The following is a 24,580-nucleotide window of genomic DNA, read 5'->3' on the forward strand; positions in this document are numbered from 1 at the left end:
GTGGGTTTATTTTTTATTCAGAAAAGTTCAATGGCATCATCCACAAGTTGTACTGTTGAAACAAGGCTGATCTGAAAAACACAAAAACAAAAAACATTACCCAAACTGAACTGCATATTTTGTATAATATATGACTGTATAAATGTAACAATTTCAACTATTTTCCTGACTCATTTTTCTTAAATTACGGTTTCGGGACATATGAAAGCACGACATTGCATTTCATTATTTATCAGATGCAATAATATAATGCTTTAAATAAATGCTTGCTTGCCTGGGATTACGACTCTAAATGTTTTGCCATTCAACTGCCAAGCTTTAACATCATGTTTTGGCATGAACTTTTGCATTCACATCCGGTCTTTTTCTAGTTATCACATGATCTGTTATGGAATGGATTCTGTTTCTTTGAACTTATGATACACATTTTTATCAAATCATGAACATGTAGATAGCAATGCTTTTAAACTATCGTTGAGAAAGATATTCCCAATGATTTAAGTTTTATATTATAGCTATAATTATATGAAATGCTTAAATAAACGTACTCTGGATAAGGGTTTTACAATCAGCCTTCGTGTTACAATTTTTTCCAGTACAACATGCTGAACATAAAACAAGATCTCCATGATCTGCTCGTTTTCCATGGTGACTTGCCTTGTATTCTCTCAACATTGCGTCACAAACCTACAAAATACAAATAAACAATTACATTAGATGGTCTCAGTGTGTTTTAACTGGTTATAAATTAACTGTTTATAAAAAAAAATGAATTTAAAATACTAAGGCTATTCTACCTCAGGAACAGATTACCTTAGCTGTATTAATAAAAACTTTTTTTAAGGAATTTGGGTCATCAATGCTCCTCAACATCGTGCTTTATTTGGCCTTTTTAACTTTGTTGGATTCGAGCGTCACTTATGAGTCTTTTGTAGACAAATAAACATATCATAGATACCAGAACTAAATTTATTATATACGCCAGACGTCATCAAAGACTCATCAGTGACGTTCAAAACGCGCGTCTGGCGTATATACCAAATGTAATCCTATTATCTATCTATGATGAGTTTATTTAACATGCGCAAACAAGCAAAAAATATAACCTCTAAATATAAATACTATATCTGCTGACAATCTAAATTGAATCATACTGAAATCTCGCTGACATAAATAAAAGTAGGACAACTCGATTATTTGAATACTTCAAATTTTACAATAATAATAGTTTGTCTAATCGCTTTGATATGTATGTAATATTTAACTGATTATAATTAACTAAAACAAAAATTAGAACATGCGTTATGTTTACAATTTATGACCATTTTAACATGTTTTGTATAATAATACAGTGTAGGTAGTTAGGTAAGAAATAAACACAGCAGCTGCGTGTAAATCCCGTATCATACCACCGTATTGTACTAATGCACCTTACTGTAATACAGTTTATTTAGAGTAACCATATGCCGGATGAACAAAAAGTGTGCCATTTATTGAAAAACATATGGCTTGGTATTACAAGAAAACTTCTCTAGTGTTCAAAAAACATTTCTCACTAAATCGCCCGCTTCAAGCTCTGGGTCCGCGCCTGTGTATTGGGTGCAAATCGTAAAGTTTTTGTGCCCATCTTTTGGAGAATGGTGCTAAAAATGTTTTGAGTCTCTTGTAGAGGCGTTTGATAGAATGGAGTTGTATGTAGTATAGGGCTGACTATTTAGCTAGAGGGGTGGGGGATGGGTGTATTGTCTTAACAAATGTTTTCTAAATGCGCAACATTTCTTATGCTATTTGATATCATATCCTCACATAACGGTATTTGTTTTGAGTAGATATAATTAAATGTGGTATGAATGACAATGAGACATCACTCGATTCAAACGTAAACCGTTATAGGTTAAATTAGGGATATCAACACTGAGCCGTGGATCACACCGAACATCACGCTACATGTATGAAGGGCCCAAATAATAAATAATGTAAAACTATTCAAACAGGAATACCACCGGTCTAATTTATATACAAAAACGAGAAACAAGCATGAACAACATAAAAAACAACTGAACATCAGGTTCATGCCTTAAGACAGGTGCAAACAATTACAGCGGGTTTAAACATTTGAATGTTCTAATCTTCACCTCATCTGAAACTACAGTGTAACATCACAACATAGAAAGACCCACTATAAAATATCAATTGAAATTACTTTATTTAATCAAAAGTCATATTAACACAAGTGAACATACATTAAACGAATAGAGTTTATCTATGATACAGTGTAAATACAAAATCAATAAAATAAGGGATGAATAAATAAAGGCAATAGCAGTATACCACTGTGAGATGTTTAACAATTTCAGAGAGTTAACAATAAACTTGAACAAAAGTCCGCCAATTGATATTATATTTGCCATACTTACTGTCTTTATTTCGCATCCCAGTTCATGTATGATTCTACCACCTGAAAATATCTGATTCAGTTTACACACCTGCAAATGTTAATAATACATCGAAAATAAGTTTTAAAATAATCAAGAGAACTCAGTTGAACTATGGTTTCGTCATACAAATGCGGCCAATGCCATAATATTAAAGTGCAACCGTGTTTGTATTTATTTGAATGTTTGCTGTGTTATAATTTCTTTACTCTGAAACAAATTACCTGTTTCTGTTATACCTTCCATACATCCAATTCTAATTCATGTTGACAACTTGTAAACTACAGAACTCATATTCATGTTCTATTGCAGTACAAAACTAATCTATTAATTACAGTTTGTAAACCAGGAAGAATTTAAGATGAATTTATATTCCGCAAAACTACTTGAAAGATTTCGAAGCATCAACATTGAGGTAAACTATGAGGTCATAAATTAAAAACCCTCAAACCGATGCTGTTTCGCTACTTCTATGGTTACGAATTGGATAAAACAGCGTTTTTGTAGTAGATGTTGATTCATATTCGATTTGATTCGACTTCTAGTAGATTCTAGAATTTTACTTTTGTGACCAAAGACATGTCAATTTGAATTTTATTTTAGCATATAGTCAATGCAAAAATACATAAAGATTGCATGTTAATTGTTGTTGATGAAAATTTCAATTAGACTATACATCTATAAAAATCATGAACGAAAATCCACCGTGAAATTTTAGCAATATGTGATATAACATCAAAGAAAATAAATGACATAGATGTAAGCAGTCTTCGCCCGAGACAAATAAGATAAAAACTGCAATTTTTATACGTGAGCATGTAACTGTTCGGAGTCAAAACCGAAGATACTGCTGTCAACAGGCACCTTCACATGTATAACTTGTTCATTTGCCTTACATTTGAAAAATATGAAATTCAGTACAAACAGATCATCGATCACCAGAGCAATACACAGAAAAATAAAATACATTCCGTTGATACAATTTGATTTGATTGTATTATAGCTGTTGCCAAAATTTTTGACCTGAAAAAAAAACAACAAAAAGCGTTGTTTTAAAAAAAAATCTGAATGTTTTTTGGGGGTTTGTTTTGTTTTGTTTTTCTAGTTTTTGTTTTACTTTTGCTATGCATATATTGAATGTTTGTCATGAATGGATTACCTACACCTTTTATCTTTTTAAGCTCTGTTTTTAAGGATCGTGAGATATATGATTACAATGCGGAAACTAATTAATTACCTCAGTAGGTTGACAACTTTGAAAAACAGTACAATCACTGGGACGAGACACATGGTCACACACTCCACATGTGTCATACGACACAGATGATGCTATGTATAGTAAAACGAAGAAAAACAAGTATGTTATAACAATTAGAGCAATGTAATTTCAAAACGAATTGGACTTTGAATAATGGACAATCTGAATGATGAAAACGTAACAAATATTGATTATGTTTTTAGCAAAATATATAAAGCTAAAGATGCACAATATCTTATGAATTAAAGTCATACATGTAAGCTTGTGCAATATGTCATTGAATTCACATTATGTATGTTTTACGTTTAAAAACAGATTCCAAATAAATGTACAAAAATTATATATAGAAACGAACCTAGATTATGCTTTTGAATAAAGAGCAATATATCATGCGTTATACTGATTCATGTATAATCGGCCGTTTAAAAAAGATCTCAAGTAAAACTAAAACAAACGGTACCGCGTTAGCTGTACCAAATTTGCATTTTGATAAACAAGTGATTATCACAGTCTCTATACTATACTATACAATTATAGAATTTTGATGAGGATTATACAATGATTTATCAACCCAAGAGATATGATATTCACCGGACCAACGACCGAGTGTGATTGTCACATCTATGGCGTTGATCACTCATTGTATCAACTGAAATCAAAAGTTAACAATTGTTTTATTATATGACTTTTTATCCTTCTTCAATTTTCTAGTACATGTATTTCCTTAAGAAGATACTTTTAAAACTTCTCCCTATTTTTATATTAAATATATCTATATTTCAAGGTTAAAAGTTGTATTTATTAAATAATGTTGTATTAAAAACATCGTTTATGACAATCTTAGAGCAAGAACTTTTGTAAAATTACTTTAAACATCGCTTTTCATAATTACGGCTACATTGACGTGGGAAAAACTATTGACGGCGGGAAAGCGCAGTTCTACAGAGAGGCACAAGTTTTGCAACGTCACGCATAAGAAACGTCAAGATGCTTTTGGTGCGACAAAGCAAGAAAAAACTCGGCAGCAAGAGGGTTAAGTTTTGATATTATTTTTCATGTGTTTTAAAATTTCCGACAAAATAGGCCAAAAGGGGTCTTAACCCTCTTGCTATCGAGTTTTTTTCTTGCTTTGTCGCGCCAAAAGCATCTTGACGTTTCCATAGTCTATGGAAACGTCAAGATGCTTTTGGCGCGACAAAGCAAGAAAAAAACTCGACAGTAAGAGGGTTAAGACGGAAACGTCAAGATGCTTACACAAGTGAAACAAAGTATTCACCTCATTCGGAGGACAAACTTGATAAACAGAACAAGCACCAGGACTTGACACACGGTCACATACACCGCATGTCTCATACGCGGAAGTTCCTATGATTGAGCAAAATAAGAGACTATGTTATAGCAATTTTGAATTAAGAAACAGCTGAAATGTTTTCATATCAAACCGTACCACGTAAACTGTTCCTGCGGTGCATTAATATTCCAATAAAAAAGTTGCTGTTTTAGTCAAATTGATATACAAATGTTGAAACATGAACAAAACAATAAATACATCATTAATATGAAGAAAACAAAGAAATCCAATATCAAAGTAGAAAGAAATAAAATAAAAAAAAAACATCATACATGTACATATGTTAAAACGTATTATTTTGTCTTCTAGAAATGCCTGTCTCGGGAAGTCGTATATAATGTGTATGTTTGGTTAACCCGCATGAATTTATTCAGTTGTTACATTTTGGAATATCGTCACAAATAATTGAGAAGCAGAATTCTTCCACATGAATTAATAATTGAAGGTCTCATATATCTTAAGGAAATGATTATAGCAATATTGTTTTGAATGCAAGCGTAAGTTTTATGAATCTGCGACTTGTAAACTCACTTATCTATTATTTCGATTACAGAATGGTTAATAAAATAATAGACAACTTTCGATTTCCGTCAACGAATTTGGTTTAAGTGAACATTCTTCGTGCGTTTAGGGGCGTCGTCACTCCTGTTCTTATGTTGATCGATTGGTTGAAAAAAACATAAGGCTACATTGTACGATTTATTTGACAAATTTAATTCTTATAATCTTATGACATTCAACACTGCTATCATTAGAGAATTGTGATTAAGTACTTATTGAACAAATATTATTTCTAGTTTATCTTGCATAATGACGATCATTAAGACGCTTGACGAACTTTGATAGAGCAGGGATACATGCGATCTCCTTTATCTTGCAAATGATAATACAGAGTGCACAATATAGACGAACTTTTCTGGTAATGGATATAACTCGAAAGGAGGCCATTAGAACAATGTGTTATTTGCAGTTTAACGCCAATTTTATACTTGCCCAATTTGCATAGATTTCTGTTACATGGGACACCACCCCTATCAGGCTGTGTATTACAACACTCGCTACAAGAAATCGATGCCTTCTTTAGTCTCTGTAGCTGAATATCAACATTTCTCTTCCCAACAGCCCCAGATAAGAGACTACATACCTATCAAAACGAGATCAGACACAACACTGAGATCGGCTAAATTAAGTATGTGCTATTTGGATATATCTACACCAATGCCGCAAAGTGCATGTTTTCCTCATACAATGTATGTGCCTCTTACTACTTTAAAGTTATTGTATGAACATTAAAATAAACTTATGATATATATCAGGCTTACTATTTTACGCCAGATGTATGTTTTGTCCACAAGAGAAAAGGAGAACAGGTAAAAAAAATAAGGCCAATGTTGAAGATATATTTCAAAAGGTTTGCCAAATAAAGGGAAAAGAATATATTCCCGGAGAAGGAAATACATAACATTACCAAATTCAAAGGTTTTTAACAGTAGATTTATGATAAAACTTCATTTGCTTATTTCAAATATCATATGTATTTTTCTGTGCAAGTTTTACATTTCACTAGTATTCATATAGAGATTAATACATGGCCTTTTCCATATCGGCCGGGTATCATCCCGAGACCCCCATATCAGCCCGAGACGAAGTCGGGGTGATAATACCCGGGCCGATATGGAAAAGGCCATGTATTAATCGATTTATCATATACTTCCGACAATTGTTTTATGTATGGCAAATTAACAAATAAAATAACTAAAACAGTCAAAAACTTTATATAAAAGTTAAATTATGAATCCAAAAATACACTATAATTGCCCAACAATAATATCACTACCTCCATATTTATGTATGTTACTATTTTCTATAGAGGCATTTTGAAACGTTAAAAACTTGGAAGAGTTTTATGATCATTACAACTCCATGTTTGTTGTACTATAAAATGATTCATAATTGTCAATGGCATTTGTTAGCAAGTACTAAACTATCCCACAAAAGTTCCCGTAAATTTTTACGTCGTCATAAAAATATCTGACGTCACAATGGAAAAGTAAACAACCGATACCGGTAGTAGCTTGCACGAGAGGCACTATTATGGGTTTTGTGCACGAGATGCCCCTGATATGGGTTATCAGACCGGTTGGGAAATTATGGCTTGTGTACTTCCGCACATTACACATATGCAAAAGCTATCTTATTAATGCTAAGTATATGATAAAAACTAGTACTAATCTTTATTTCTTATGCAGAGAAAATACTGCAATCTGATTGGTTGACTACCCCGGTGTAAATAACACCCACCCTTGTTCACCCGGGGATAAATAAAATTTTCCCAAAATAAAGAAAAAAATAATAAGAAGAAAATGCCAAAAATAAAATTTTGTAAACTCAAAAGAACACAAAAATTTTCTGAATTTTTCCAAAAATAAAGTAAAAAAGTATTTGACAATGTGCAGCAACATGGACATTGAAATGATATTACGCTGGAAATTTCATTACCATTTTTACAATTTTACTTACTGGTTTCAAAATGAGTAAAGAAATTGTTCATAAGAAATAAATTCGTTATCTTGGTATAATCAGGGGTGTACGGCTGCGCCTCAGGGTGTATGAATTTTCAACAACGGTGTAAAATTCTGTACACCCCTGATTACACCAAGATAACTAATATTATAACAATTTATTTAAGGAATGACTGTAGTATTTTTTTCTGTCTATGAAGAAATAACATAAAAAAATTGGTGCACACTGAATAACACGCCTAGCGGGTTATTTAACAGTGTGCACCACATTTTTTATGTTATTTCGAATAGACAGAAAAAAATATTACAGTCATTTCTTATAATTTAATTCTAAATTCCATTTTAAACCGTAGAAAACAATGAAAAAACGTTGATGACGTCACGGTCACATGACTAAATTATGTCTATGGGCTAATAACAAAATAACGTCAGCCAATCAGAAGACGCGTTACATCCAAAATTAAATTATTACGAATTATAGCTATAGATAATTATTTGTAATAATTCTTAAAATACCGTAGACATATCGGAATTAGCCCAATACCTCGGTATTACTGTACGCAGCTGCAAAAAGGATAAGTTTCACTCGCAAAGAAAAGGTGTAAATGAAAGGGGTCGTGCACAACCAAGACCTGCAAATGCAAAAAAGCTATGATACCGTGTGGAAGTAAATGTCACCCAAGCCTACATGCAAGAATGTAATAAGCTATGAAAACTAACTATGGCATCAATATTTAATTTTTACGCAGTATTTGAATTAAAAATAATACATTGTCAGTTAACCATTATTGTTTTTTTAGATAAAGTTTTTGTATTATTGAAATTTTTAAAATGTAATTTTAAAAATAATACCTATATGGTCCAAATACTCATATGGTCCGGCCCGTTAATAACCAAACGAGTGTTATACTCATATGGTCCAACCATACGCGTACGGTCGGACCATATGATTATACGCATATGGTCATGACCATACGCGTACGGTCCAAATATTCATATGGTCCGGAACATATACATAGTGTATGTTATATTTGATCATAGAATAATATGACAATCGTAAAGGAAACCTTCACATTGAGTTTTGTTGACACTACACATGCCTTTCTTAAGTTCATAAAAACAATTTAGTATGAAAAAATATGTATTACGTTATCATGTAGTAGTAGAAGCGTTCCTTAGGAATACACGTTCGTGGAAGCGTTCGTAATATTAATCAACCCTCTTGATGCCAAAGCGACATATATGTCGTATCAGTGTTGATGCCAAAGCGACATATACGTCGTTTGGGGGTTTGATGCCAAGGGGACATATATGTCGTTTCAATATAGTATATATTATAAATCAAAATTTTGCAACCTATACCACACTAAATGATTAAAGCCTTATAACATTTTTGACCATAGGTCATCTAAGTGTATTTTTAAGCAATGATGTCATATCCAATTGAAGTTTCTTTCTCTGTAATAAAAAAACGTCTTCCAGCGGCAAACAACGACGTTGGTTTTTATATTTGCAGATCTTTGCAAACACATGACATTGGTGTTGAAGATTAAAATTTTGACATAAGAGCTGGAAAGACAAGATAATTGAACAAGAGCGGCCCACCCCTTTTTTTTGGCATCGTAATTTATCAGAATAATATAATAAAAAATAACACTTTATTGACCGCGTTTCCGACACATTCGTCAGACTGTGTGTTCAAAAATGCTTTAGAAAGTTTCGCATATTACGAATGTTCGAAAATAAATGTTTATGTGTTTACCCTCTCAGTCCAAAACGGAAAATCGGTCCACCCATGACAAAATAATAGCCCATGAGGATTCGGTAATTAATAAAAGAATGTTGAGATTTGGAGTTGTGAAAATTTAGAAAAACACGATATTTAAGCATGAAAATCAACAGAAATCCCCTAAAATTGTCGATAAAATACACACTGCCAATTTTTCTTTTCTAAATTAAGTTCCTTTTATCCAAATTGTGTTTGATTGATAAGCGACAAATACTTGACATTAATTTTATAAACACAATTCTATATTTATTAGTTTTCGCATTTAACCTACATGTTATATACTCCTTTTGGTGTTTTAAAGTGTTCTTTATTATTGCTAGCTGAGTTCCTGTCATGAAGGAGGAAAGTGTTAATTACATTTTTTACAAACATAGGGGAAATATTTTATAAACATTTTAGGACTGAAATCGTGTCATTAAACATTATATGGTGCATTATTGACGGACACTTTCAGTCGGCTTGACATATTTGATAGACGAAATATTTAATTTAAATTTTAACTAAAGCTATTTTAAAACTGAATTAACGATTTATTAATTGCTGTCATTTAGTTCAGCGACAAATATTTTATACTTATAATATACAAATAAGGGGATGTGGTTTAACTGCAAATGAGTATGATGAGACAGCAATCAACTAGGTTGAAATGAAGTGAATGTTAGCAATATTGCAGGCAATAGTACGGCCTTCAACAATGAGAAAAAAAAACACTAGTCGCCTACAGAAGACCCCGAAATGTAAAATGTGAAACAATTCAATTGAGAAAATGAATGGCCTAATTCATAATAATATATTTGGCTTATTCATACTCGTGTACAAGTATAAAAGAGGGACGAAAGATTTCAAAGGGACAGTCAAACTCATAAATCTAAAACAAACTGACAACGCCATGGCTAAAAATTAAAAAAGACAAACAGAAAAACAATAGTAAACATGACACAACATAGAAAACTAAAGAATAAACAACACGAACCCCACCAAAAACTAGGGGTGATCTCAGGTGCTCCGGAAGGGTAAGCAGATCCTGCTCCACATGTGGCACCCGTCGTGTTGCTTATGTGATTACAAATCCGGTAAATAGTCTAATTCGGTAGGTCACATTCATGAAAGGGAGGGGGATTGTAGTTACGACGTAAGGAACATATCCGATATCCTTTGTGAAACGGTTATTCCATAACGGTCAACCAACTCGTGATGGCGTCCGTAAAATTTACGAAGGGATGATTTCAACTTCACCATTTGGGACTCTTGGTTTAATAGCTTCCTTATAACAAATAAGTTTAATCATTTAATTGAGAAAAAAAAATGAAAAATTACTGAATTTTAACCTTTACGGAGATGCAACGGGTTCTGTATTTCTATTTCCAATATGATTTCAAGGAGATGGTATTGCTAGGTTATGAGCAGGGTTTATTCATCTATATTTAGCATTAGCTCAATCAACGTCCATATAGACCCTTTACATATCCATTTTTTTACATACCGGTTCATAAAATTATTTTGGTATTTTTTGGCCATGTATCTCCCTTGAAATTTTAAAGAGACCAGTCTCTTTTTTTTTTTAAGTCTGACTGTTTCGGATTAAACAGAAGCTAATGCGTATTCCATTTATGCTTTGAATGTATTTACTATATTCTCTGTGTATTATATGGTTCTTAACTTAAAACTAATCTTACTACTACTGTTAAACGAATTCTTGTTGCAAGTTTACGGTTTTACATTGATAGTTAAACTGTTGTAAAATATAAGTTACATACAAACATTTATCATAATTAGAACATAAATACACATATTAAAAAAATAACTTGAAGCAAATACCTTAGAAACTAATTGCGAAGTATTTTGCATAATCTTCTTACCGTCTTTGACCGACATCCTGCATTGTAGGCAGTAGATAAGTTGGGTAGAATTGTTTTGTCTAAATAACATTCCTGTAATAAAAAAGTTCACAATCTTCACTGTACTCAGCAACGAATATGACAGTTGCCCTTCTCTCGTTCCACTTGTTAATAGCTTTTTTTCTCATAATTCTTACAATTTTATCTTGTGTTTTTTTTTTTAATTATTATTATTGTTCTTCTACTGATAAATCTAATTCGGACATATATATAAGGGATTGATAATTATGTAACAAATAAAGGTATTCAACATCCACAAACAAAGGAATAGGAATGTAATTGGAATGCTATACGCAAATTTATAAAATATTGCCAATACGAAACATTATCTAAACAGTTGCATGAGTGGATAAAAGGATGAGCCAGAAACACTCATTCGATAGTATTTTATATCCATTCGGTCCCACACAGGAAGACAGTATAAAAAAAAGAAGATGTGGCATGATTGCCAATAAAACAACTCTCCACAGGAGGCTAAATTACACAAAAATTAACAACAAAAGGTCACCGTACGGCCTTCAAAACCCATACCGCAAAGTCAGCTATAAAAGGCCTCGAAATGACAAATATAAAACAATTCACACGAGAAAACTAACGGCCTTATTTGTGTACCAAACAAACATGAACGAAAAACAAATAAAGAACTATATACTTAAAAAAAATCAACACCAAAACAACATAGCCCGTGATTATGTAAAATAAATATTTCCGCATCGACCAAAACATTTCATATGTGGAATGGTAAAACGTTAAATCAATGATCACTTCATTTTCAAAATCAACAAAAAATTATAAAGAAGAAAATTTGCGAGATAATTTTTTAGCAAACATGTGTAAGCGGTTTACCAATGGTTTCTTGCATTTTATATAAATACATTTAAAGATTATAGGTTCGCATCGTAAAATTGTCCTTGTTGATGAAATAAGTCTTCTTTAAAGCTAAATCACTGGTTTGTGTTACTCAGACTGTGAGTCCTTTTATTTACAGTGTTTTGTAGTCCTTTGTTTGTCCTTTCGTTCTATTTGTTCGTCAATTTTTATCATGACATTATCAGTTTGTCAGTGACTTATGATTTAAAATATCCATGTGGTAGCGTTTTTGCCTCTTATTTTACAATATATACATGTATATATATAGAAATAATAGAAATATTAAGATTGCCGATGATCAGGTATAATGGTTAATTACCTTACTACAAACCTACCTCATCTGGCCCTTGACACACTGTATGATGTGTCAAACACTTAGAAATATCTGATACGCTGTGACACGATAGGCAGGTCAGACCTGTAATTATATCATATTTATAAGGTCGGATTTAGGTATCAATTAATTTGTTTTTATGGTCAGAATTTCAGGTGATGTTTTTTTATATTTTCACGAATGGACACATTAATGCTACGTTTGTTTATTTTCAGTGCATATTTTCAATTTCAAAGGAAGCTGTTAAACAATGATTAACTTATTTAAATTGCAAATTACACTCTTCAAATGGTTTACAGTTGCCAACATTATATGGTTTATCTGAGGTGAAATATTAGTTTAATATTGTATAGACCATCCCGTCCATATTTCCTTGTTTGGTTCGTTACAGAGTATGACATAAACTAGACTATAGCATTTTGTTTTATTGAAATATTTTGTAAATAAAGACTAATAGAAAACCTGTAGGATTACATGAATTTACGGAAACTAATCGTTCCTAATATTTTCTTTTGGTCATGAGGTTGGTCGTCATTTTGTCGATATTTAGATATTATAGTGTATTACCATCATTATCAAATCTTGCGTTTTTATAAAGATATATTTAGATATACCAAAATCTATAATTTTTGTTGTATGATTTACCTCAAGACACATCGATCTGTAAACAAGATAACACTTACGATCGTCGCATAATTGTGCATTGCAAGGTATTTTATTCTTTGGTGCTGTATTACAGCACTGTGCACAGACTACCGACGTCCTCCGTGACCGGCTCATGTCATCTCTTTTCCCTACGGCATTTCCTAACAAATCACACACCTTAAATAGAATAAAAAGTTTGTATTTCACAACCACTGATAAGTTTGGTTTCTATTTTGAAATTTTCACATCTCTTTTTTTTAAATTTGCAACGGTTTGATAATCTCGTTTATTGTACTTGTCCCGAAAGTGGAAGATTGTAAGTGCATTCATCCCCGTTCAAAGAAAACCTAAGACTTAACATTTGGTGTTTTCACTAAGCGTGTCACATTAAGGTAAAAGCAAAGACTGGTTGATTCGAAGGCAGCATAATGTAGTTGACTAGTACAAATGTTGTATGTATTATTGTGATGCTTGTTATTGGAAACTAAACACCAATAGCATTAGCTAGATACGCGAAATAAAGGTTATCAATATATCAAAATTGTATGTCAGAAATCTTATTGTCGTTAACTTCTGTATAACTAAATGCTGCGTGACTTATTGATCATCCTACATATGTTTTAATTATGATTTTCTATGCTTATCAGATTATTCACATGCAAAATGTAAAAGAATTATCGTGTATACATAAAACAACGCATACCACGTCCACTTGTATTTGAATTTTATCCATCTGATGAGTTCAGCCTTTTTCAACTGATTTTTATAGTTGTACTGTTATAACACTGTCCCATGTTAGGGGAGGGTTTGGATCCCGCTTACAGGTTTAACCCTCCACATTTTGCATGTATGTGTCTGTCCCAAGTCAGGAGCCTGTAATTCAGTGGTTGTCGTTGTTTTATGTTTTTCGTTCATTTTTTGTACATAAATGAGGCCGTTTGTTTTCTCGTTTGAATTGTTTTACGTTGTCATTTCGGGGTCATATAGCTGACTATGCGGTATGAGATATGCTCATTGTTGAAGGCCGTTCGGTTGTCTATATGTATTTATTTCATTTGGTCTCTTGTGAAGTGTTTTCTAATTGTCAATCATACCAAATCATCTTTTTTAATATAATACAACATTTGTTTTTAATATAATACGACAGACTTTTTTAATAAGTTAAAAGAAGATGTGGTACGAGTGTCAATGAGATAATTCTCTTTCTACATGTAAATTTTATTATAGAAAAATTTGTAAGGGTTCCACGGAGCCCAGTGTCTAGACTATTTTTGCTGTTAATCGCAGGCTAAAAAAAAATGAGTAAAAAAAATAAAAACAATATTCCTCTTGATACTATCTTTTGATTGAAAGACGTTTCTGTCCAAGTTTGGTAAAAATCCAGGATAGTTTCTGAATCTTATAAATGTTTTAAACAATTTAACTGCAGACTGTATGTCATGTTATCTGGAAAAAAAGTAAGTCCATTTATAAGTTAAACATGTTAAATACAAAATTTATTTCTAGATACTATCTTATGACCATAAACAAGCTTTTGTCCAAGTTTGGTAGAAATCCAGGATAGTTTAATAAAATTTTAAAAAGTTTAACCACAGAGTGAATTTGTGTGGACGCCGCCGCCGCTGACGACGATGACGACGTCGACGGAATGTTGGATCGCTATGTCTCGCTTTTTCGATAAAGTCGAAAGCTCGACAAAAAACATTATAGATCATGTCTTCTAATGTAATTGTTGTAAAGAAAGTTGATACATAATAGAAATTAGTCGGATAATTCTAACCGCATTTTCATTTTCAACAAACTACTTGTGTAAATGTAATCTTTAGCAATGATGTTGTTTATCTATCATATGTATGTTGCAAAGAGTCTCGTGTAGATTATGCTTTGTGACATGTTACCACATGCATGTACTTCACCTTGTAGTATTGGACAGAATAGTAATTCAAAAATGAAATAAGGTAATGACCGGTATTTGTATTTGATGTTATAATCCCTGAATCTAGATAAAGTCATTTACTTACCGCTTTTGATCTGCAGCCTGCAGTGTAAACAACAGCAGAATTTTGCAACGTTGTTTTGTCAAAGAAGCATTCCTAAAGAATAACCAAGAAATACATAAAGGCAATTTTTAAAATAGACACTTCAAATGATTAGAAAATGTTTGACTGAAGTATCACGTTTTGTATGACCAGTAGATATAAATCCAAATACTTGTCATATCAAGAAATTGTATACCCGTTACCGTATACTGAATATGCTTGCATAGCATAAATCTTAATTCAAAAACAAACCTGCCACCTAACACTTCTAACGCCTACTATAAATGTAAACATAGCCAAGTCCATTTGATGAGATTAGCCTTTTGCAACTGATTTTTATAGTTAGTTTTTTCATATACATGGCCCGAGACCACAATTAATTCCTCTATCATTTCTTTATAACGTTTTGTCGCATTAAAAAAATTTTGTCTGTTCTTTTTATCTAATTTTTTGTGTGTGTAATGTAAAGTACAAGTCCAAAAATATATGCAATTTTCAGAAAAATTGCATCTTTACATCATACAGATTTGGCCAATACGCATCCATACCCTTATAGGCAAGTCAAGAGATGTTCCGAAAAGTGTAAATATAACCTTTTTGCACCTGGCCTAATCACTCTTTCCTTATTAAAATCAGTTAAAATAAACCATCTGGAAGTTTATTTCAGCTCTGTTCTTTCATTTCCACCCCAGAAAAGCTAAGAAATGAATGAGAAAGGGAAAGAAAAAAAATAAAGAAAAAATACACTATAATTAAAGGGAACTATATTCGTGAACAACGAAAAGCGGGGTCATTAATTGTGGTCTTGGGCCACATGCTGTGCTGTTACTCAACTTTCCATTGGCAAAGGGGGAAAATATGAAGTGAAGGGTTTAATTATTTTTTGGTAATGAAATTTTTGACAATTAACCACTTGTATATGATTGAATTTCATCAAAATCTGTAACGTCACTACAGAAACGGGCATAGTGAAAGAATTTGGGATAACTATCAACCGTACGACGGTGACAAAGGAATAGTTTCGTGTCCAAAAAAGAAACGACTAACAACATGAAACAAGCATCGTCTTTTTTAAATCGAGAAAACGTTAGTTTCAAAATGTTTTGATTTAAACACTAATAAGTGGAAGATATAATCAAACTGAAATATAAAATGCATCATGTATTTTCTTGTATATCTTAGTTTCGGGTGTTAAACAGTTTTTCATTCATATGTAATTAACTAAACATTTAAACATCTACCTCAAGTCCATCTCGACATACTACTTTGTGTGTCGAACACCTGGATCTGTCAGATTCGCTATGACAGGAAAAACATTCGAGACCTAAAAATATACTAATGCTAATTTCCTATTTTAAAATCATTCTTGAATAAAAAGATCTCTTAATAAAAAAAACGTGTTAACAATTTAAGCAGTCTCGACATCACTTCTTTTAGAAACTGAAAAATTGAAGTATGATGTCTAATTTTTGTATATGTAAATGTTAACACGAGAAAAATACCATAACGAAAAGAATAAAAAAGAACACAATACACTGATGTGTCTTCTCTATATTATTCTTAGGACAAATCAATTTTTTTAAATCTCAATTCTAATTTGTTTTATAATCGATATGAACTTTGAGGAATGACAATTGACTGATATGCATATCAGTTTGAGAAAAACATATTAACTTTATCATGTGATAATGTATGAAGAACTAAGATAGTGCTCACAGTTTAGAAAAGAGTTCAAAGCAAATTTCAAAGCGTTCAATTTACTGTTATGTTTAATTTTTCTAGGACACTGATACAACATAAATAAAATGGAATAATAGCATACCAGATGATGTCTTCCATATGGTGGACAAAACAGTAACTAAAAGAACTGAAATGACAAAAAAAAGCTAAATATGAACATTTGTTGACAATACTTTTAAATTGTTGATGAAAAAAGATTAAATCATGCTTCAACAAAACCAATTTATAAAGGCAGTCTCAATCATGATTATCCTCCCAGAGCACATAGAAGTCCTTTTGATCAGATAGCACTGCAGCTGTTTCATGTTATTTAAGTCCTTTTGATCAGATAGCACTGCAGCTGTTTCATGTTGCTGGTTGGGTTCGTGTGGTTGAGTCTTCAGTTTTCTATGTTTTGGTCTGTGTACTGTTGTTCGTCTGTTTGCTTTCATTCGTTTTTAACCATGGCGTTGTCAGTCTGTTTTTTGACTTACATATCTGAGTTGGAATATCCATTTGGTATCTTTTGCTTCCAATTGAAAATAAAATCCCTAAATAATTTACACACACATTCTAGACGATAGCATACATGTAGTGTATATCAACGGTTGAAGATACTACATGAAAATATATCTGGTATTTTTTGTCACTGATTTATGGTTGTAAATTTTTCAATCATACCACATCATCATATTTTTATGTAGAAATATAAATGTAAACAATCCTATAGATATTTTGATATTTTTTCTGTGGGGGAGAAGGTACTATTGATTCTTTTTTTTGAATGATTATCTAATTTTAAAAACAATCATCCTTTTTTTCTAAGGGAATAACACTCGATGAAAACAATTTAAATCACTGCTTATTGTCGTCTCTTGTTAATGTCTTTCTCCTTCCGGTTATGTTGACCTAAGATGGCTTTGGCTATTATTTAAGTCCTTTTGATCAGATAGCACTGCAGCTGTTTCTGCTGTTATATATTGCTGCTTTTAAGCATTGAAGTTTGAGCGTACCTTTTGAAAGCTTAAGCAAATTCAGAAACTCGATTCGAACCCAAGAAATGTAAAAAGTGTTGCATTCATTTTTAATGTTTTCTATATAGCATCTTTAGCAAAAAAAGGTAAATCTCTTCCTTTTACTACCCCCTCCTCGCCTTTATCAATTCGTGTTCATACAATATAAGAACTAGCATACTTACATATATACGATTGTACCATTTTGTGAAACCTGAAACTAAACGACAATCCATATGTAAATTTTGATTGGCAGAATAGACTTCATTTGGAATAAATTTAGAACTCAATCCCCAGCGATATTAAAACAAATGTTTTAAATTTGTAAACCAACTTATTTTCGCAGATACTTTATTTCGCATTTAGCCCTTTCGTGTCCATTTCACGGCGAATTAATTTCGCGATTCTCAAATTTACTTGGTGTAGTTATATACGGACAAATTTAAGTTTTACATGTTCGCGACGATTTATATTCGCGATATTTTTTTCTCGCGATAGTCCCGAAAATAAATCGCTCGCGAAAATTAGTTGGTTTACAGTATTCTATTCAATCTGCTTGTATCAGTTAAAAAAAGGAAAATATAAAAACCAACACTTCCACATTTTACTTTAAAGTAGTTTAAAATTCACACCAAGTTGAAGCCTTACACGTTTGCCATATTAATTAAGATTGTTAAATTGAAGATTTTAGAATGAGGATTTTGATTAAGATTTCGCAAGTTAATTAACATAGAAATGTGATATTTGCACGATGTTTGGTGTTCTATTGACACATATTTTGTTAAAAAAAATGTCTTGATTTAGAAAGTTACGAATATTTTTTCTATTTACACCACTGGGTCGATGCCACTGCTGGTGGACGTTTCGTCCCCGAGGGTATCACCAGCCCAGTAGTCAGCACTCCGGTGTTGACATGAATATCATTTTTATAAATTTTCTGTTTACAAAACTTTGAATTTTTCGAAAATCTAAGGATTTTCTTACCCCAGGAGTAGATTACCTTAGCCGTATTTGGCACAACTTTTTGAAATTTCGGGTCTCCAATGCTCTTCAACTTTGTATTTATTTGGCTTTTTGAACTATTTTGATCTGAGCGTCACTGATGAGTCTTATGTAGACGAAACGCGCGTCTGGCGTATAAAATTATAATCCTGGTACTTTTGATAACTATCTGCAGTAAAACAAAATGAATATAGAAGTATCGAGTATGAATATAATGCGGGTATTCAGCATTGAAATGTGAAGGTTTTTTTTTTATCATTGAAAAAAATAGTTCTATACTGTACTTATTAATGATGTCATATGTATGACCGAGAATACGTATCTGTTTAAGGTTAAAAAAAAGTTACCTCAACCAATTCTTGGCAAAAAAAACGAACCAAGTTCTTTTAATACTTCTATTTTATTATATTAGAAACTTAGCTAAACTTCTTCTTTTGCATTTTCTAATAAACGTAGTCCTTTGTTTACCTTTATCTAGTACACATATTATCTATTAGATATTAACAGGGGCTGATTGAGAACTCGATAAACTAGGCAACTCTGCACAACATATATGTTATAATCTTGAATGCGGACGCATGTCTTCATTAGTCGTTGCTCTATGTGATATCTTCTTGATTATTGTAGGGGGAGAGTGGTTGGCGTGGGGGGGTATGCATTCGGGGCTGATGCTTAATATTTTATGGTTTAGGACTACAAGTTGGACGCAAGCGGTATTCTTGTTAGCCGTGTTGTTGGTAACTTACATTTTCTGATATCGAATTGTTACTACAAAAACGTTGCCACTTGGATATCCCTTCAGAAAACTAGTGTTATAAATTTGATAGCGATCTTTCATTTGATAAAATTTAATAGCCAGTTCATAGACATTTATTGAAAGTTTGAGCAGCGCAAGTAATAATCAATTAATGATAAACGTGCTTTTAAAAAACAGTTAACCTGAATATACAATTGTGCAAGCCAGTGCTAAATAGCCTTCTCTCGTTATAAAGTAAAGACAAAAGTAACAATAATGAGAAATTTGGGAAATAATTTACCTTCAATAGGTCTGTCTTATCAGTTATCACATAAACTTCAATTGTAGAAAAGATAAAGATCAAGTGGAATTCATGACATATAGCTTGATGAAAGATTGGCTTATCAGTTATAACATTAACTAGCTATATATAGAATTGTAGAAAAGATAAAGATCAAGTGATATTCATGACAGATAGCTTTATGAAAGATTGGCATGTTTAACTATAGGGGTTTTATTTCGTGGGTTTCATTATTGTTGGGTGTGACACGAGTCTTCCTGCGTACTTATATTTTGTGAACTTGCATCTGAAAAAAATACTCAGCAATTAATCTAATACAAAACTGTGCACATGTCCTGCATACGCTCATGATATTTGACGCTAGAATCAAACATCTATACTTTCATCTATCTCCCTAAAAGGTCTTGTTTTATATTAATAGGTTGTTGTACAATTTATCATTATTTTGACACCAGCCTCCTTTTTCTAGTTGATTCAAATTTATTTTCTACAACCAACGAGCTTGAATGTCTACTTTAAAATTGATTAGTTGTACAATTTATCATTATTTTGTCACCAGCCTCCTTTTTCTAGTTGATTCAAGTTTACTATCTACAACCCATAGGCTTGAAGTTTTATTATACACCTCAACGTACAGAAAAATGTATTAAATGAATGTCCATTTTGAAAGCAATCAACGTTAAAACTATGTACCTTGCAAAATATTATATCTTTCATTGAATGAAATAAAAAAATCTCTACCCGACTAAATGATGAATGTTTTAAATTCCAAAATCAACCCGAATATTAAAAATGTAAACAAAAATGTCTGCTTGATCAGATATTAACTATATATTATTGTTTTGTTGTTAGTAGAAATTTACTCTCATTTAACCAAGATGTCAGATGTTTAGCCATAATGTTGCAATTTTGTTTGGTGATTATTTTTTTATATTTCTGACAACAAACTGACAAATTTGGTCAAGAGAATTACTCTTTAACATTTTAATTCGTTAATTGATTTATTTGTAGGTCTTACCTTGTTATGCGTGTTTTCGTTCTACCTATCGTAGTTTCAGATAAAAACATAAAACGAATTTGTAAACCATATTTTGCAATTCGACTAATGGTGTAGCTAAAGCATACACATTTCAATTAATTTAATCTACAACATTAGTAAATAGTTATCAAAGGTACCAGGATTATAATTTAGTACGCCAGACGTGCGTTTCGTCTACATAAGACTCATCAGTGACGCTCATATCAAAATATTTATAAAGCCAAACAAGTACAAAGTTGAAGAGCATTGAGGATTCAAAATTCCAAAAAGTTGTGCCAAATACGGCTACGGTAATCTATGCCTGGGATAAGAAATACTTCGTTATTTCGAAAAATTTAAAGTTTCTTAAAACAGGAAATTTATAAATGACCACGTTATTGATATTCATGTCAACACTTAAGCGATTAAGTGTTGACTACTGGGCTGGTGATACCTTCGGGAACGAAACGTACACCAGCAGTGGCATCGACCCAGTGGTGTAGATTGTTAAAAAAGGTACCAGAATTAGGTAAGAAGAAATACATAAAGCGAAACACATGCTTCTATGAATTCTTGATGAATGATATGCCTGTGAATCTTTGTTGAAATTCTCAACCAATATTGTTTTTACCACTCGAGATAAAAACAAATTGGTAAAATTTAAAATCACAAAAATACTGAATATAGAGGAAAATCAAATCGGAAAGTCCCTTATCATGGCAAAATTCAAATTACAAAACACATAAAAAACAAATGGACAACAACTGTCATATTCCTGACTTAGTACAGGCATCTTCAAATGTTGAAAATGGTGGATTAAACCTGGTTTAATAGCGATAAACCTCACACTTGATAACCAACTCTTAAGTAAACACGAAATGGCATTTGATAAAAACAGCTTAATCGTCTATGTTAATTTTCTAAGTGAGTTTATATCTCCGTTTTTTCACATTGCATTTATTATTCAAAGGGTTGTCATTTCACTTAACTAGTCATGGAAAAAAAAAATCGGGGTAACAAACTAAAACTGAGGGGAACGCATTAAATATAAGAGGAGAACAACGACACAACAATAAAATGTAACACACAGTCTTTTAAATCTAGATAGCACTCTATGAGCTTTGCTAATCTTCTTTCACATTTTTATCATTCACTAGGGTTACAGTACATTAGAACTATTCTTTTGTCACAACCTGTTATTTTTTTTTAAATGTTTGAAAGATTATACACTGGACAAAGGATATATCAATACATTTTCTTCCATTTACAGACTTGTCAGTTTAATTTGTGAAGAAGCTCTTTACCATCTTAAAGTTTTCAAACCAGTTAGCTCGGAACCTTTGCATTAGGAAAGGAGACAAAGTCTTCCTATTCACGTTACTAATAGAAGAATTGATGCAATTAACATCTGCAACGTTCTACGTTACAAGCAGGTAACATCTAACATTCCTATTTATTTTCAAAACAAGTCTGTTCCTATTGTATCCTACAGTTACATCAAAACCATAGCACGGAAGTATTTAACTATAAACAAGCATTAAAGGACCTCGACTTAGAGCGATACCAAAACACCCTCATACATATGACTGTTCCCACTCGCCTTACGGGTACAGCCACTCTGGCTATTTTTTTTTTACTTGGGATTCAAATATTATTCTACAAAAAAGTCTCCGAAAGGTGATTTCTCATTTTCCTAAGTTTAAAGAACCCAATCACATCAATTAGAACCATAACTTCAAAATAACTATGGATTCCATTGAGGACTACACCAGACCATGGGCCATTCACGATCAGTATGTTGTTCCAACGGACAATGCTTCATATAATACTGTCTTTGTTTTTAACTCGAATCATGACTATGTCTTATAAAAGAATTAGGAATAAATGAGTACTCAAGTAATCCCACATACAAAGACATATCATTTCACAAGGATGACATTTTGGCAAATCATAAGTCCTTCATGGCTTCAATGAAATTTACATTAAACAACAAATCGAAGGGCTTACCTTGTTTGTACTTGATACTTAAGCTTTATCAATTCGTGTTCATTCAATATAAGAACAAGCATACTTACATATATACGATTGTACCATTTTGTGAAACCTGAAACTAAACGACAATCCATATGTAAATTTTGATTGGCAGAATAGACTTCAGTTGGAATAAATTTAGAACTCAATTCCCAGCGATATTAAAACAAATGTTTTAAATTTGTAAACCAACTTATTTTCGCAGATACTTTATTTCGCATTTAGCCCTTTCTTGTCCATTTCATGGCGAATTAATTTCGCAATTCTCAAATTTACTTGGTGTAGTTATGTACGGACAAATTTAAGTTTTACATGTTCGCGACGATTTATATTCGCGATATTTTTTTACACGTGATAGTCCCGAAAATAAATCGCTCGCGAAAATTAGTTGGTTTACAGTATTCTATTCAATCTGCTTGTGTCGGTTAAAAAAGGAAAATATAAAAACCAACACTTCCACATTTTGCTTTAAAGTAGTTTAAAATTCACACCAAGTTGAAGCCGTACACGTTTGCCATATAAAATAAAAGTATTAAATTGAAGATTTTAAAATGAGGATTTTGATTAAGATTTCGCAAGTTAATTAAAATAGAAATGTGATATTTGCACGATATTTGGTGTTCTATTGACACATATTTTGTTAAAAAAATGTCTTGATTTAGAAAGTTACGATATTTTTTCTAAAAGTGAAAAAGTTCTGCAGTAAAATAAAATGGATATAGAAGTATCGAGTATGAATATAATGCGGGTATTCAGCATTGAAATGTGAAGGTTTTTTTTATCATTGAACAAAATAGTTCTATACTGTACTTATTAATGATGTCATATGTATGACCGAGAATGCGTATCTGTTTAAGGTAAAAAAAAAAGTTACCTCAACCAATTCTTGGCAAAAAAACGAACGAAGTTCTTTTAATACTTCTATTTTATTATATTAGAAACTTAGCTAAACATCTTCTTTTGCATTTTCTAATAAACGTAGTCCTTTGTTTACCTTTTTTCTAGTGCACATATTATCTATTAGATATTAACAGGGGCTGATTGAGAACTCGATAAACTAGGCAACTCTGCACAACATATATGTTATAATCTTGAATGCGGACGCATGTCTTCATTAGTCGTTGCTCTATGTCATATCGTCTTGATTATTGTAGGGGGAGGGAGAGTGGTTGGCGTGGGGGGGGGGGGGGGTAGGCATTCAGGGCTGATGCTAAATATTTTATGGTTTAGGACTACAAGTTGGACGCAAGCGGTATTCTTGTTAGCCGTGTTGTTGGTAACTTACATTTTCTGATATCGAATTGTTACTACAAAAACGTTGCCACTTGGATATCCCTTCAGAAAACTAGTGTTATAAATTTGATAGCGATCTTTTATTTGATAAAATTTAATAGCCAGTTCATAGACATTTATTGAAAGTTTAAACAGCGCAAGTAATAATCAATTAATGATAAACGTGCTTTTAAAAAACAGTTAACCTGAATATACAATTGTGCAAGCCAGTGCTAAATAGTCTTCTCACGTTATAAAGTAAAGACAAAAGTAACAATAATGAGAAATTTGGGAAATAATTTACCTTCAATAGGTCTGTCTTATCTGTTATCACATAAACTTCAATT

At 32.0% G+C, this 24,580-nt stretch overlaps 1 protein-coding gene across 1 annotated transcript; it reads right to left on the reverse strand.

Moving 5' to 3' along the window:
* Nucleotides 1-24,580, reverse strand: LOC139526447 (uncharacterized). Its single transcript, XM_071321595.1, has 14 exons — nucleotides 24,538-24,580; nucleotides 23,006-23,040; nucleotides 16,964-17,008; nucleotides 16,383-16,465; nucleotides 15,124-15,195; nucleotides 13,141-13,279; nucleotides 12,459-12,541; nucleotides 11,215-11,286; nucleotides 6,038-6,188; nucleotides 4,822-5,058; nucleotides 3,673-3,764; nucleotides 2,418-2,486; nucleotides 549-687; nucleotides 1-71 (listed from the first exon to the last, which is right to left on the reverse strand). Exons 2-14 carry the CDS (start codon nucleotides 23,022-23,024, stop codon nucleotides 37-39), a joined length of 1,236 nt encoding a protein of 411 aa, XP_071177696.1. The 5' UTR covers nucleotides 23,025-23,040; nucleotides 24,538-24,580; the 3' UTR covers nucleotides 1-36.

Source organism: Mytilus edulis, chromosome 6 (genome assembly GCF_963676685.1).
Source record: "Mytilus edulis chromosome 6, xbMytEdul2.2, whole genome shotgun sequence".
Lineage (NCBI taxonomy): Eukaryota > Metazoa > Mollusca > Bivalvia > Mytilida > Mytilidae > Mytilus > Mytilus edulis.

Excerpts from the sequence above, each read along its gene's own strand:
- LOC139526447 (XM_071321595.1), bottom strand. Across the intron at positions 13,280-15,123 it reads CAGGCTGCAGATCAAAAGCG|GTGTGTGATTTGTTAGGAAA; the intron begins GTAAGTAAATGA and ends ATTCTATTTAAG. Across the intron at positions 12,542-13,140 it reads TGCACAATTATGCGACGATC|GTCTGACCTGCCTATCGTGT; the intron begins GTAAGTGTTATC and ends ATATAATTACAG.